The following is a 15,631-nucleotide window of genomic DNA, read 5'->3' as shown; positions in this document are numbered from 1 at the left end:
CAGAGAGCACGAGAGCTAGAGAGGGCGCGCAAGAGCTGAAGAGGGCGCGCAAGAGCTGAAGAGGGCGCGCAAGAGCTGAAGAGGGCGCGCAAGAGCTGAAGAGGGCGCGCAAGAGCTGAAGAGGGCGCGCAAGAGCTGAAGAGGCGGTGCGAGAGAGTGCGAATATGTGAGACAGTGCAAGAGAGGGAGCACGTGAGCATGCACAAGCGCAAGAGAGTGTGAGAGCACAACATAGTACGAGAGTGCAACAGAGTGCTAGGTGTGACGATTCCCTAGATGTTGTCACTTCTCCCAGAGGTGGAGCACCTTCCCATGAGGCTAGGGAGGTGAGGTCACTACTCGATAAGCCCTCTGTGGGTGGCATAATGCGAGAGGATATCATGGGGTGGGACTTCCCCTTCAGGGATGAGTACGACCATCTAGAGTGCAGCCCCTGTAACATCAACACACCCCGTCACACTCCAACCTCTCCTTCCTTGAAGAACCTCTTTGTAGAGAGTAAACCTATGTACGGCTATCAGGTGGAGAACTATAGGGAACCTGAAAGTACTGTGATGAAGAAGAGGCATTCAAACGTGACAATCACTCTCCAGAACCGAGAGCAACAGTCTACTCTCCCGCAAGGAAATGCACTCAGAGGGGGTGAAAGCAGAGATAACAACCCACAAGTGGTTACCAAATACCAAGAAGAGAAAAGAACCCTCCAAAGGGAGCGAAGCTAAAGATAACCCATGTGGGTTTTACCAAATACCGACCAGAAAAGAGAAGCTTCCAAATAGTGAAGCTAAACATAATAACCTACGAGGGGTTATCAAATACTGACAAAAGGAGAGAGCACTCCAAGGAGGTAAAGCTTAACATAATACTCACAAGGAGTTATTAAATACCAACCAGAGGGGAGAACACTCGGAGGGGGTTCAAGCGAGACCAACAACACACAGGATTACTGAAATTGCGAATAAGAAAGCGACCTTTTGAGGGGGTAAACTTGGGCTGAAGGATCTGTATGCTCAAATTGCACATTTACGAAGAGAGCGATTTGTTTTGAATAAGACTTTGCTAGGAATCAGGAGACCCCACATGTGAATGCAGGCAAGAGACTCTGGACTTTGAATTGTATGAGTGGGCCTCAGCCTAAAGCTCCAACAAGGAGCACTGAGCCATTTGGACTTCACGAGCAGACGAAGGACAGAGCGAGAGAGACACATTGGGAGGGGGGTCAAGCACCAACCTGCACCAGCCAAGAGGGGGCACTAGGTACACTTCTCTAGGCCAACCTTTGTTTCGTTTTATTAGTGGTATGGTCATGAGAACCCTTTTGGTATTATTTTAGAATAGGGAATCTTCATCATAGTAGTAGAGCTAGGACAGGCATTCCTTCTTTAATTTAATAAAGTGAATCGTTTGGAACCATGTCCTCCTATATTTGACACTCAACAAAAAGATGCCCCCTAACCTCACCAAGTAAGTAAATATGTGCAGTTAGCTTGGTGATAGTGGACCTTAAAATAGGGGCTGCATAAGTTGTCGCCATTTTGGCTCTCAAGAAAAGTTGTTCCTTCCTGGAGCCTCCAAAAACTCGAGTCTCTGATTGTTTTCATATCCAGGCAACTGACCTTTGCTGCCCGTGTGTGATTGGGTAGAGACTGGGATAGACATTATACTGTCCTTCCCAAGATAGGATCAGTCTAAGGCTTGATTGAGTGTTTCTGTTGGTGGGGATGTCTGGCATTGTCTTGCAAGAGTTAACTCCCAGTTTACCTGGGAAGAAGCCAGCAAATGTTTGTGTTTGGCAAGCAGCACTTATTGGCTAGCTGCCAAAACTTTGAATGATGCAGGAGTATTCACTGGAGTTTCAGGATCAGACCTTAACCAAAGCCACTCTGCATCAGTACTTTGGTGAATAATTGATCCCGAAGCACCAGGATGGTCAACTTTCCCAAGGAAGACAACCAAAGCGCTGTCTCTTCTACAACTAGAAGGAACACTGTACAGCATTTTCTCCTGGATCTGATAAGACCAGCAGAGTGCATTCATCTGAAGGTGCTTTTGCTCTCCACCGACCCCCAGGACTTGCCCGAGATCCTTAAGATCGAATTCAGGGCACTGCATCCTGCAGACATCCCAACAGGGCATTTGCTGCTGTTGTCAAAACAAAAGAGGTCATGGATGCACGGGTTTGAATTGATAATAACTTTTGGCATTGCAAAGGGCAACAACTCCAAGCCATCCTTTCTCAGTAAGCCAAATCATTATGGGGAAGACCATATGCAAATCAGGCTTGTTCATATCCCAAAAGGGTCAGTCCAGTCAAACCGCTTAGTCATAGCTCTTCTGCACAAGACCAAAAGCAACCCCAGATATATTTCAGCCTCATTGGGTGCTATCAGAGTGGTATAGCTTGGGTATCTAGGCCCAACAGGTGCAGACCCACTTCTGGGCATATCCGTCCCACCTAGGAGACTTAAGCAAAACAAAAGAGTCGATGGCTGGCAGGCTTTGAATTAATCTTAACCTCAGGTAACACTCTGGGCAACCCTTTTCTTTTAATGCGTTATTTAGTGGGACCCTTTTATCACCCTCCCATTGTGGAGTTCTTTAGTAGTGTGTCCTGCTGTACTTCGTTCCAACTGAGACTAGCAACCCCTGATAAGGGTCATCATTGTGTTATCTCCTACCTGAAGCTTTTCCGTGGATATTCCTCAGCTGCAGTTTATATTTCAGGTCCCTGGGCTCCTGAAATCTTAGTTCTGCTGATCTGGTGTTGTTGACCTCTCATATCCAGATAAACAGTACCTCTCTAGCTGCTCCTCTAGGCACACTTCACTGCAGTGTTGAATTTGTGCTACTCACGGGTACTTTCTTCAATAGGATTTCTTCTTTGGGATATGCTTACTCACTCATTGGTCTTTGGTTCCATCCTTTGGGGGCCAGGCTCTACAGCTGAAGACCTTGACTGTTCAGGCAGATACCACATACTCTCTGACTGCTGATGTCAGAGATCCTCTCTGAAATCTCCACATCAGTGTGCTGGGGAGCTGTCTTTGGGCCCACGATCCAGGAACTTATTTTGGCGTCTTCATTTCATGGGGCCCCATGTACAGGCGTTTTACAAAAAGCTGTTGGGTAACATTGGGCCATTGACTTCTATTGGGCAATAGACTAACATTGGGGTTTCAGGGATGTGATAACTTGAGGGAATTGTGAGGCTCACTTGAAGTCCAGTTACTCTTTGTGGACTTACATGAACACATTACATGACCATGTGAGGCCACATTTTCTTTTGCTTTCTTTAACTGTGGAGTTACCCTTAACTAACATTTGCAGCCATTATTCTGCACGCCTTTGGGATAAAAAATATACGTATGTAGCTATATTGTGTGGACGTCTGTATTGTGTTTACTGTACCATTAAACGGTGCTTCACCTTCTGAAGAGTTGCCTTAACTGCTCAGTCACACTACCTCTTGGAGAGAAAGGATAATGCAGAGGAAACACTGTATAATCCATGGCAGGTTGATCTATCGGAGCTCTTGAAATAAGGCCTAGGAAAACTCACACTGGCAAGATGTTCCAGAGTGTACATCAGCAACCAAAACAGATCTATCACACAATATTTAGAAAAGCTCAGTCAAAAAAAACAACACTGGTCTGGAGGAATTAAAGAATCTGTGTACTTGTATGGGTTCTCTTGAGCTAAAGATAACTTGTTGACTTATTTTACACATTAGTGATTGAAACCACGAAAGCAATATTTCTATTTTTTTTAAAGGCCTAGCCAAAGTGCTCTGTGATATCTACATTTTAAAGCATAATAACTGAGTACCAGAATGAGGGTTAGATTTTTCGCCAGTGTCAGGTCTAAAGTTACACCAGTGTAAATAGCAACTAATCTGTATCATTTGCAATTTTTGATGTGTTATTCCTCCATCACCCAAGTATTTGAAGTTCTTAAACTCTACAAACAATTTGAGATAAACATACGACCAATTTTGGGGACCTGAAGATCATGTGCCATTGAAACCTTTGCCACCTCAGAAATACTAGTATTTTGTGAGAGGCCCTTTATAAACTAATATACCACAACCCATAACAGCAAAAGTGGTTTGCTTCCAAAAGACATCTCTGGATACAAAACCATGTTATGTAAAATACACTGCTGATTTCATGATCACAACGTCACATTTGTTCAACTCAACTGTTTCCCCTCATTTACAAACCTACCTCTGAAATATGGACATATGTGGTCTCTGAAACAAATGTATTTTTCCACCTTCTCATTTTTCAGTCAAATAAAAATTATTATTACCTACAAGAGACTGAATTGTTCAATGTCTCTTGGATTGAACTGTTAACTAAAACTATGTAACCAACTTCAGTTAACAGTACACTAATACAGCACAAAATATGACTAAAAATCAAGGGCAAATAGGTCTTCTCCCCAAGATCTAATCTAACTACAAGAAAGATCACTGCAGGAAGCCGACATATGCAGCCTCATTGAGCTCCTGCAGTCAGCCCTGTTCTGACGCCTAAACCCTCCCTAGAAATGAATGTAAATAATGGTCCATTAACTTGGCAACTACGGCGAAAAGCAAGGACATCCCCTTGAGGGGCTGGAGCGGATTTGCCCTCTGCAAGAGAAGGACCGGGACAGAGCACCCCGATGCCGTAACAAAATGGGGGTCGGGACCCGCAAGACATGAGGGTCTGAGGAAGACGGATGGTGCAGTGAGCCGGTGGCGTCAGAGGATTTGCGGGAGGAGAGGAGAGCCCCTGACGGTCTGCGGTGCAGAAAAGTGCAGCCACAGAGCAGCCTGGCAAGCAGACTCCGAAATGAGGGACGGAGACGCCATGGTGACTGCGACAGAGGAGGCCCCAGGTGGGGTGCGGACTGCCGTTGCGGAACTGGTACCCAGAGGTAGGAAATGCGGAGGGGGGAGTGAATGAGCTGTTTGGAGGCGCGGTGAGGCCGTTACATCAGAGTCCAGATTGGAAGCCGGAGCAGTGGGGGAAGTCCATGCTATCCGAAAAGAGAGGAGTGGATAGCGCTGCACCGCCTGTGTTGTGTGCGGCCGGTGCATGGAGAAGCTGTGTGACTGTGGAGCCCCTAACACACCCCTATAGCCATTCACTACCTGGGTCTCGCGGGAGACTGAGCCGGAGTTCCGGCCATTAGCTCTGGAAGGGGCCTGATGCGAGGTGAGGGATAACAAGTACTGCAAGTGTAACAGAGGTCCTGGGGGCTCTATACATTAAAACAAAGTAGAAGAGCGACTTGGTGCTCCACCAGGGCACTGAAGCTAGGAGTGCCATCCACCGCCTGGGGGGGGGAGTGGGGGGGGTTTCATTTGAACATTATTGACTGCTTATAGTCACCGTCTGGAATGGTGAAGATGACTATCTTGCGCGGCACTTAGGCCTCACAGACTGTTATCGGGCCAGAGCCTTGGCCACTGGAGCCACAATTGCAGAATTGGGACACAGTGGAACACTCAGGGCCCCCGAAAAAAAAGGACAATGGCCAAACAAACGGCAAAACAAAAAGGTCCAGCATTGGGGGATATCAAAGTCCTCATGCACATCTCAGAAATGCAAAAACGCGGCCAGCAACAAACGGCCGCCCAGATATACTCACCCCTCCACCAACACCCTCAGGAGGAGGAAGATACGCTGATAAGGAGGTTAGATCTGGCAGCGATGATGGAGTTATAAAAAGACATAAAAGAGCCCGCTTCCAACCTGGCTAACTCAATCACAGGCCTCAATAGAAATGTTCTAGGAATCGAAAGAGTGGACGAGGTGGAAACTACAGTGGCAGAACAGGGGCACGAGCAGGATGAGCTCGCCAGTAGAATGCACTTATTGGAGCAACAAATGGACCGGGTCCAGAGTAGACAATAGGATGCAGAAAACAGGTCACGGCGTAATAATATACACAATAAGGGGATCCCCAAACCAATACCAGACGCTGGTCTAAAGAAATATGTGGTGGACTTGTTTCGCCATATCCTGGACACGGCGGGGGACAGGGAAATCATCCTGGATCGCACCCATAGAGTATACTCCTCATAACAGATAAGCAAAAACTTGACCCCGGACGTGCTGACTAGGGTCCATCTATTTCAATTAAAAGAATAAATCATGCAGGCAGCCCGGAAATCGGAAACGATTCGCTTCCAGGCAGCTTCTATCTCACTTTAGCAGGACCTGGCCCAAGCAACCCTGCTGAAAAGAAAGCGCCTAAGGGTGGCTACAGCCTTGCTTAGGTCTAAAGAGGTGCAATATCGATGGATATTTCTGAGTGGGCTCCTCTTTGAATGGAATGGTCAACGCTACACGATCTCTAAAGAAGAAGAAATGACAGAGGTTTATAGTGATATTTTCGAATTACATTATGTCGAAAGTCATAATGTAGGAAAAGAAAAGTCGAAAAAAAAATGTCAAATGTCGACTTTTGTTTGTTTTTTGTTCGAAATGGGGGGGTTCCCCACCAACCCCCCTTTTTTGAATTTTTTGTTTTGTTTTACCCCTTTTTTTTACTTGCGGAACCCAAATAAAACATGCAAATAAAAAAAGAAAACATTCGAAAAAAAAAAAGACCTAATGTTTTCGACCTTTTCACTGCACACCAATGAACATAGCTGATGAGAGAAGACAGAAACACAGGAACTAGCTATCAGGAGGGCAACCCGAAAGATAGCTCATCTTTGATAGCACAACCAGGGAAGGATAAATGGAAGTTGGGTCGCCCCCGCCCAAAAGGAAGAAGCAAGGAGGCTAAAAACGCAGACGCCACATGAGCAGACTGAGTGGGAAAAAGGGTCAAAGCAAGCTATTAACCGACGCAACTACAAACATTGACCCGACCGCAGAAGAAAACTAAAGTTAGAGGGGTCGGTTGCTGAGAATCTGGCCCGTTCTTAACAACAGGGTTACCATGGAAGAACCTGGTCTGAGCAATGTTAATGAAAAGGGGTGGGAAGAGGAGACAGGAGAGGGTGGAATCAGATCCTACATATCCCAGGTGGGAACCAAGACCCGGTGAAATACTATAGTACAGCAATAATACATTTCCAGTTCCAATGGGGGAGTTTAAAGTTGGGGGTGGGAGGGGATCTGGCGATAAGCCATCAAAAGCTTCAGGGGGCACACAAAACATCTTGACAGTAAAAGGGAATGGAGGAGGTCAGAGCTTCAACATTTTGCATTGTAAGAAACTCAGACTATGGCTGACCTGACATTTATTACTTTGAATGCACAGGGTTTAAATTCACTGATAAAGAGAAGGTCGCTTATGAGAAGGTTGTCGGAGATACAGGCCTCATGGTATGGGTACAGGAGATGCATTTTCTCCCGGGAGACGAACATCAGTTAAGACACAGAGCCTTACCCAGGCAGTATCTGGCTTCCAGTGGTACTAAGAGAAGGGGAGGGGACATACTTTTTGCAAAGGGAATACGGTTTGAGAAACAATGTATAGATCGAGATTCCGACAGACGATACTTGGTGTTGGGAGGGAACCTGATGGGTCAATAAGTAAGCTTGATTGCAGTATATGCCCCCAACGAAACACAGGATCATTTCTTGACGGGCTTACTAGCCAAAGTGGCAGGGTGGTGTATAGGACAGGTCCTAGTTGGAGGGGACTTCAACTGTGTGATGGACGCCTCAATGGACAAGACTCTCCCTGCCGCCCCTAACAACAACAAATGTAGGCAGGCATTAGCTCGCTTTCTTAGAGAGTTACACCTTATAGAAACATGGCGGTTTTACCCCCCCACAGGATTAATCATACACATATTACTTGGCAGCACACAGGGGCTTTTCGCTGATAAGACATGATTTTGATCTCAGATACACTTGTCCCACAAGGCCCGGGGCTGGAAATAGGGGTGAGGTCAGATCAGGCGCCGGTATCGCTTCGGGTGGACGCACCAAAGCCTTCGACAGCTTAGACTGGAATTTCTTACAGCTAACACTGGAAAAATTGGGTGTGGGCCAATTTTCTCCTGCATGGTTTTAGCTAATTATGGTAACCCGACTACTGGTTAATGAACAGCTCACAGACAGCATTCCCATACATTAAGGGACCCGTCAATGGTACCCGTTATCCCCGCTAATATTCGCCATGGCCATGGAGCCAATGGCACAGGCCATCAAGGTGGATCAAAGGATTCAAAGGATATCCGCGGTAGTAAGTAGCACACAAAAAAAAACATTATATGCAGATCATGTCCTATTGTTCCTAAAGGATGCGACGCATCCCATCCCAAGGGCCATCACATTACTAAATAGCTTTGCAAGGGTCTCAGGGTTCGATATTAATTACGCTAAATCAAAAGCGCTTAACATCGCAAAGGACCCAGCGCAAGTAGTGGAATGAGGTAAACGCTACCTGGGGGGTGAACCTAACACCTACATATGAGAGGCTATATGGGGCTAACATTCCCGGGACTATTGAAAGCCTTGATCAAGGACCTTAGGAGGTGGGACATGCAGGAGCTGTCTTGGTTTGTACATATAACGGCCATAAAAATGTCTTTACTACCAAGGTTCCTGTACGAAGTGGGCACACTCCCAATACGGATCCCAAACTTAGCGATCAAACATTTGCACAGGGAGAGCATGCTCTTTATTTGGAAGGGAAAGAAGCCTAGGGTGTCCAGAAAAAACGTGTTCCGCTCTCCAGCACTGGGGGGCTTGGAGGTCCCGGACTTTAGCCGATACCTAATGGCTGCACAGGTGACCCGGGTGCTCCAATGGGCTCCAAGGGAGACCTTGAATGGGTGGTCCAACGTAGAAAGAGACGCGACTAACATACCTCTAGAGAACTTAGGCTTGCTGACACCAAAACACAGGGAAGTGGGGGGGGGGTTATGATGCTAGACGCCACAAAAGCCACTCTGTGGTACTGGGACAAAGCAGTGCGGGGGAAGAAAGTAAAATTGGGGGTAGGCCCACTCACACCAATGGCTTATAATCCAGACTTCAGACCCGGGATGCAGCATAGTTTTCGGACACAGTTGAGGGGCGGACAATACCTGACACCGAGGGACTTTTAAGCGGGAATCCATTGACATTTGAGGAATGTAAAAATAAATTCCAGATACCAGAACACGAATGATTTCATTACACCCAAGTAAGACATTGGATCTCGAACAAAAAAGTAAAAGCGAGGGCCAAAAGAACCCCGATAGGGCTGGAACTCACAATAAAGGAAGGGACAACTGAGAAAGGGGTTTCAAGGCTGTATTGACTACTAGATGGGTCAAGCCCAGGAGAGGTCCTACTGTATATGTCAAAATGGGAACAAAACTTTGGAGAAGCTATTACAGAGGATATGTGGGACCAGATTTGGCACCGAGCAATGAAAACTCCAAATGTATGCCAATCAAGGAATCAGCATATAAACTGTGTTTCAGGTGGTACATAACGCCACAACGCATGCTCTCTATAAACACAGACTATCCTTCTACATGGGTTGTGGACAGATTGGTGACTTGATACATGTGGTGGGCATGTCCTTTAGCGGTGGTATACTGGAAAGAAATTCTAAGCCACATAAAAAATGTAACAAAGGTACAGTTGCCCCTCAATCCAGCAGTGCTGCTGCTGGGAGCCACAATGGAGGGAACCTATTCCGTCACCGGAAGGAGCGCCACCCTCATCACCCATATGCTGAGCGTGACCAGGATTACACATGCACACACATGGAAGAACGAGCTGGGGCCGGTGGTAGCCATGTGGTGGGTGAGCTTGTGGGGAGTGATGGCAATGGAGAAGGTAACGGCTCTCGCTAACGGCACCTATCAAAAGTTCCTGGCTGCTTGGCTTCCATTCCATGAATGTGTGGCAGATAGGGAGCAGCTTTACTTTAAGCCGACATTGCTTCGTAACTTCCCAATTCTCTGACAACAGACTAAGCTCAGGAACTGTGGCCCTGACTGGTAGGAACAACCAAAGTGCACTTGCAAAGGAAGGCGTTTCACTTCAACCTTAATTTAGACAGTTAAACTCAGAAATGGGGGTGTGGGGAGTTCATGGGAGTTATACAAATGTTATGAGCACCAAAGCTGGACATTGCAAGGAATGGAACTGAAAACAAATAAATGCATGTGTAACAATGTAAGTTCCTGAACTGTATTTGTGGCTCAAGAAAAAGAAAGAACAGTCACTGCAATGTTTCAAACACATATATATAACTGAATATTAGAGGAAGAATTAATATGCATGGTTATCATGACATCATTTATTTTGAGAACATACTAGGTTGACAATCTTAAAAATGTTGCAAAATAACAAAATGTTTTTGTTGTTGGCATAGCACATAAATGAAATATATTTTCGAATGTCATTGGTTCAATGGTTTTCTCTACCAGCAACAGCAAGACTCAATTATGATGCTTAAGGAAAATATCCATTCTCGCCTACCTGGTGTATCAATGATATTGATGTTGGTATCCTTCCATTTTGTGTAGGTTGCAGCTGACTGAATGGTAATGCCTCGCTGTCGCTCTAGCTCCATGGAATCCATAACAGCACCAACTCCATCTTTTCCTTTAACCTGGATATGTATACAAATGGTAGTTTAACTATTGTATAAATTGGGGCTTCACTCTGAAGTCAAATACAACCTCTGCATTGTCCAAGCTAAGGAAGCCATTGATTTTAGCTTATTTTCTACAAGCTTTTATACACGCAAAGGCAAATGCTGCATCTAAATCCTGTGACGAACCGAGGGAATGTGTCCCTACTCCCCAAGGGGGAGCCCCTGTTAGAATATATTTTCTTTTTTCGCTATCAAAATCCCGTTCTTTCAGCAACATTAGATGGAATCGCATTTGTCAGTCATTGAGTAGAAACAAAATAGAGATGTGTTCATGGCTTCCTCTGTCAATCATAACAAGAAAAGGCTGGGTCCGTGGAGAGGGCATGTATTAGTTACCTGGCCATAACCTATAAACCTAGGTTTAATAACATTAAGGATAGGTCCATCTATTTTGCTAAAGTAAGTTAAGCTGTTCCAATATGGCTCTATTCTCTTCTTTAAATGCTATGTAAACGCTGACTGCACCAAGCAGAGGTTAGTTACACATTGAGTAATAGTGTTCAGGCTTTCCACTTTGTTAAACACACAAAAGGTATCTTTTTAAGATTGTGTGGATATGGTGACCATTGTTGGACTGGAGGGCAAGTGGATTTTGTATTTAAGGCCTCAAACATAAGTCACCACCTGTGAACTGGCCGAAAGACTTTGTCATTAAAGTCATAAGTAAAGTGGATACTTGCAATAACAGTAATAACTGCTGAAACTATAATTTGTTCTGCCTTCTGGGGATCAAGGCATTATTATGTATGTAGTCTGAACATATTTGTGTTGTTATCTCTTGTAAATGATTAACAAATGACCTATCCTGATGCAGATTTAATTTTCTGTATAAAAGAAGTCCCTGTGTACTATTCAGGCACTTCACTTCTCCACTCTCCATGAAATACTGGTTGTGGGAGAACCTGAAGTCAGCTCAAGTGTATGATATGCACAAAATAAATCTTAACTTGTAATTTTGTAACTCTGTCTCAGATACTATACTTTGTTTGAATGATAGTGCTTAGAAGTCGCAAAATGGTGCCCAACATGGGCCCCCACCGACGATGACGGTACCTTCACTATACATGACAGAGAGGAACCTGCCGAATAGACTGCTTGGTTTTGGGGATCCCTGCCACCAAATTTACTCGCAGCTGACACTAGCCTCCATCGGCAGACTTCTCTCCATAGACACCCTCCCCCGGCTGGGGCCACTACGAATTGCCTGCAATATTTTGCCCAGAGCAACTGAGACAGAACTTTGTTAGTAAGTATAGCTGTTTGGCAGGTAAGACTTGGTTGGTGGAGTTAAACCAAAGAGATTTGCAAATACTTTCTTTTCCAGGGAAAGTTTTAGGATGCCTGGTCCTAGTAAACTTCGTAAATGTTGGTCCGGACTTTGTTGCACTCGCTTTACGAACGACTTAGAATTTGGTCAGTCTGCACCCCCAGAAGATACCCCGGCGTACGAGATGTGTGTCAAACATGGGCTAGTGGAGATTGTATTTGTCAAACATGGGCTAGTGGAGATTGTATTTAACAGTTCATGGCTCAAGCAGACTAAAGATTTGCCTAGTTTACGATGGCCAGAAAACGGTACTTCTGATGTTTCCATGATACAGCATTTAGAATCTGTATTATTACAGAATAAGGCTAGACCCTCAGCCTTTGATGTCTGCGATTGGTGCAAAGAAGCCATGCAGAAGATCAAACGTGAACAGAAGTTTGCTCGAAGACGCATGTCGCAGCTTGAACAAGCTTTGGTTCATGATCAACAAAAATATCAGCAAAATAAAAGAGAGATGGACAGAGATCAGTTACAAAGAACAGGAATGTATCCCTGTTATACCCACTACTACCCAAGATCTTGTAATGAAACAGATCCTTAATAACCTTCGCCAACATCTCCTTCCCTCTGCACTCCCTCCTCTGTATGGTCAACCACCAAGTGCATTAGTATTAGGGCTTCTGGGCCCTCAAATCCCTCCCCCTCTCCCGGATCCCCAAAATCCTCCCCATCTATCAGAAGAAGATGATGATGATGAATAAGATGTTAGCATAAATCCTCTTAATGAGTGTATATATATGGACCAGTGACTAAAGAAAAGGCAAGGAAATTACAACCCTGTACTAGGAATACACGAACTGCTTTAATACCTACCCAACGAAGGAAGTTGAGAGAGCAGGCTGTTCGATTAGTGTGAGCGGAGCCTCACAGAATGTGGTTGATGAAGTACTTGAAGCCCAAGGTCCAGAGCAACTAATTTTGTTAGAAAGTTTGAGTGACGAGATTCGAATCTCGTGGGAACAGAAATTGCTCTCGGCAGTTCCTAGGTAATTGCAAGATCTAAGTTTAGCCGCCTTCTCTTGTAATACGGAGAAGGATGCCTTATCGCAAGTCAAAGGACTTTGGGAGATACTGGATGAAATGAAAGGACAAGAGAAAGCTTGACTGGGTTTAGAAACTGAAACTAATATTTCGGAATATGTCCAACAACCTGTAATTAAACACAGCATGCAAAGAATCTTGTGTGTCGGAGGAAGAATTACAGTTAATTACACGTACCGCTCCTAGATGGGCCCCCACTTTGACCCCTCTTTTCAGTCATTTCCAGTACCTTTTGTCAGCATGTTCCCCAGATGTAGATGCATGCTATGAAAGTAATGTTGGATGCAATTATACAACAAAATGAGGAAGGCGAGTTAGAGAAATCTGCGGATTTGCAACACTTGAAACGTATAATGGATAATGCATCCATAATGAGTATCCCATAGCAACTCATTCACTTAACAGCACTTTTAAAATTAGGAAAACTACCTACTTGTCAGCTTCCTGTGCGAGAAGTGCCGCCTTTTTATATACCAGAACAGGCTACGCTTGATGCTCAAGAAGTCCTATCCTTTATAATCAAGGGAAGCCAATTATGCAGCCCGCTAAATATGATACCCAATTTGTTCATGTACCCTTTTCTAGGCACAGGGCTCCAGTTAAGGTGCGTACCAGGCCTTTTTACGTATGAAAACCTTGTAAATACGACAGCTTTATTATTTTCCTGTGTACATTTACTCACAATTTTAGAGCAGATGGCAGAGCACAGGTCAGGTTAATTGATAGAAACCAGAATGCTTCTTTTGATTTTTATCCACATTGATGTAATTGCAAGCCATGAATAAAAGCCTCTGAAACAATGTATTTCTCTGAAGCCTTTCAAAAAAGTAAACTGCGCACTGTGATAAAAGGAATAGTTTATTTCCGTTCAGATTCTGCTGTTGCTGCTGCTCATGGAGCAAGCAGAAGCACTGTGCATATTTATTTTCCAAGCATTTTAGGATTGTAAGATTAATAAAATGGAAAACTAGTTGCAACTGAGAATTCATATTTTGTACCAAATTATGCTTTTTTCCAGTAAAAGTAAACCAATATTGCACAATTGTATTTTTCAGAGTTCTTGTGCTGTGCATAATCATGGGAGGCAGATCATTTACACTGATGATTTAATTAACACTAATTATAAAAACAGTGTGTAAAATCATGAGTATGCATGGTCTAGTTTACATCCATTCAACCTTGCAGTCAATGCGAGTACATCACTATAAATGGTCAGTGGCAGCAGACTCTTTGCTCAAGGATACACAATTGTGTTATAGCCTCTCAAATCTTCAAAACTACAATTAAAACATCCACAACCTGTCTCTCCAGGAAGTGCAAGCGCTGTTCAAAAACAAACAAAAGTTACATTTGTAATTGAAACAGAAACTCATCAAAACCTATCCCCGTGATAATCCAGATAGGTATTTAACTTTATGTAGCACTTCATACATGGTCCGTCAAACATCTAGGCACTGTGATTATTATACCCAAGTCAATACTCAGTTAACCAGCCTCTGAAGGATGTTAGCCAATAAGATGGCTCAGCCAGTTGAGCACCCGTTGCTGCGATCTGTGCGCGATCTCTAGGTTGCAGGTTCAAATCCCGGCAAGGCCAACTCAGCCTTTCATCATTTCAAGGTCGATAAAGGAGTACAGTCTTCGGTTTGGTGAGAATTGTGATAAATATGTACAGCACTTTGCCAAAAGCGCTACATAAACAACCATTTCACCATGAGATTAGATTTAGAATTAGGCATGGAGTCCTTGCCTCTCTGCACTGTTCTATCATGACATTGGCATACCATTAGGTAGTAATAGCTTCAGGAAATGAGGACTTATAACATCAAAAGACAATTCACACAATATGATTCATGCTTGCTTTACTATGTAATTGGATAGGTTTTTGTATTTTCAACAATTAAATATATACAGGAGAGATAGAAGCAAGACCTTAGAGAAATAATGAAAGGTGTATTCTGTCACAATGCAGAAAGCTGCCGCTAGGTAATGATTTACATACAGTTTTTGCACACTTTGGCTGGATGTCGCATACATTTTACTCTCTTGCAAAGTCATGTTTACTCTCTTAAAATCACATTTACTCTCAAAGTTTGAAAATGGGGAGTAAAATACTCCCATCTCAAAATCTTATCTGGAGCACGGTCTAGGCAAGAATTAAATGCATTAAAACAGACCATCCCTGATATTAGGAAAAATCCTAATCCATTAGAAGCCGTTTTAAATGCTGCTGTCTTTACTAGTAGGGATTTGGGAACATTGTTCTCTAAAGTTTTGGCATCAGATATTTGGACACCAATCTGAAATGTCACTGACCGTAAAAAAATTTTGGGAGGACACGAGACACACTTTCAGCTTGATGCGGACAGTTCAGCTGGCGACAGGCCCGCTCCTTCAGTACTCAACCTTCCCACTATGATAGTTGCACAACTTAAAAGGGTGGTACCCTAGCAAAAGATTAATTGGGATAAGCTGACTGAATGTGTCCAGAATAAAACGGAAGGGGTAACAGAATATTTTAAAAGATTTGAACAAGTATTTATTGATTTCTTAGGACAAGAAATGACTACGCCAGCAGGGAAACAATTATTTGTAGATACATTCGTCTGACAATTTAGCATTCTTATAATGCAATCCGAGAGTGCTTGGCAG

The 15,631-nt window shown here is 44.1% G+C and overlaps 1 protein-coding gene across 1 annotated transcript in view; it reads right to left on the bottom strand.

Moving 5' to 3' along the window:
* The window catches only part of GFM1 (G elongation factor mitochondrial 1), a 572,440-nt gene that overhangs the window by 494,336 nt on the left and 62,473 nt on the right, over window positions 1–15,631 (bottom strand). The window contains exon 3 of the mRNA XM_069618451.1: window positions 10,434–10,566. Coding sequence (XP_069474552.1) covers window positions 10,434–10,566 — 133 coding nt within the window. The remainder of the gene's footprint in view (window positions 1–10,433; window positions 10,567–15,631) is intronic.

Source organism: Ambystoma mexicanum, chromosome 10 (assembly GCF_040938575.1).
Source record: "Ambystoma mexicanum isolate Mex_15411 chromosome 10, UKY_AmexF1_1, whole genome shotgun sequence".
Lineage (NCBI taxonomy): Eukaryota > Metazoa > Chordata > Amphibia > Caudata > Ambystomatidae > Ambystoma > Ambystoma mexicanum.
This window is presented reverse-complemented; position numbering and strand designations above follow the sequence as displayed.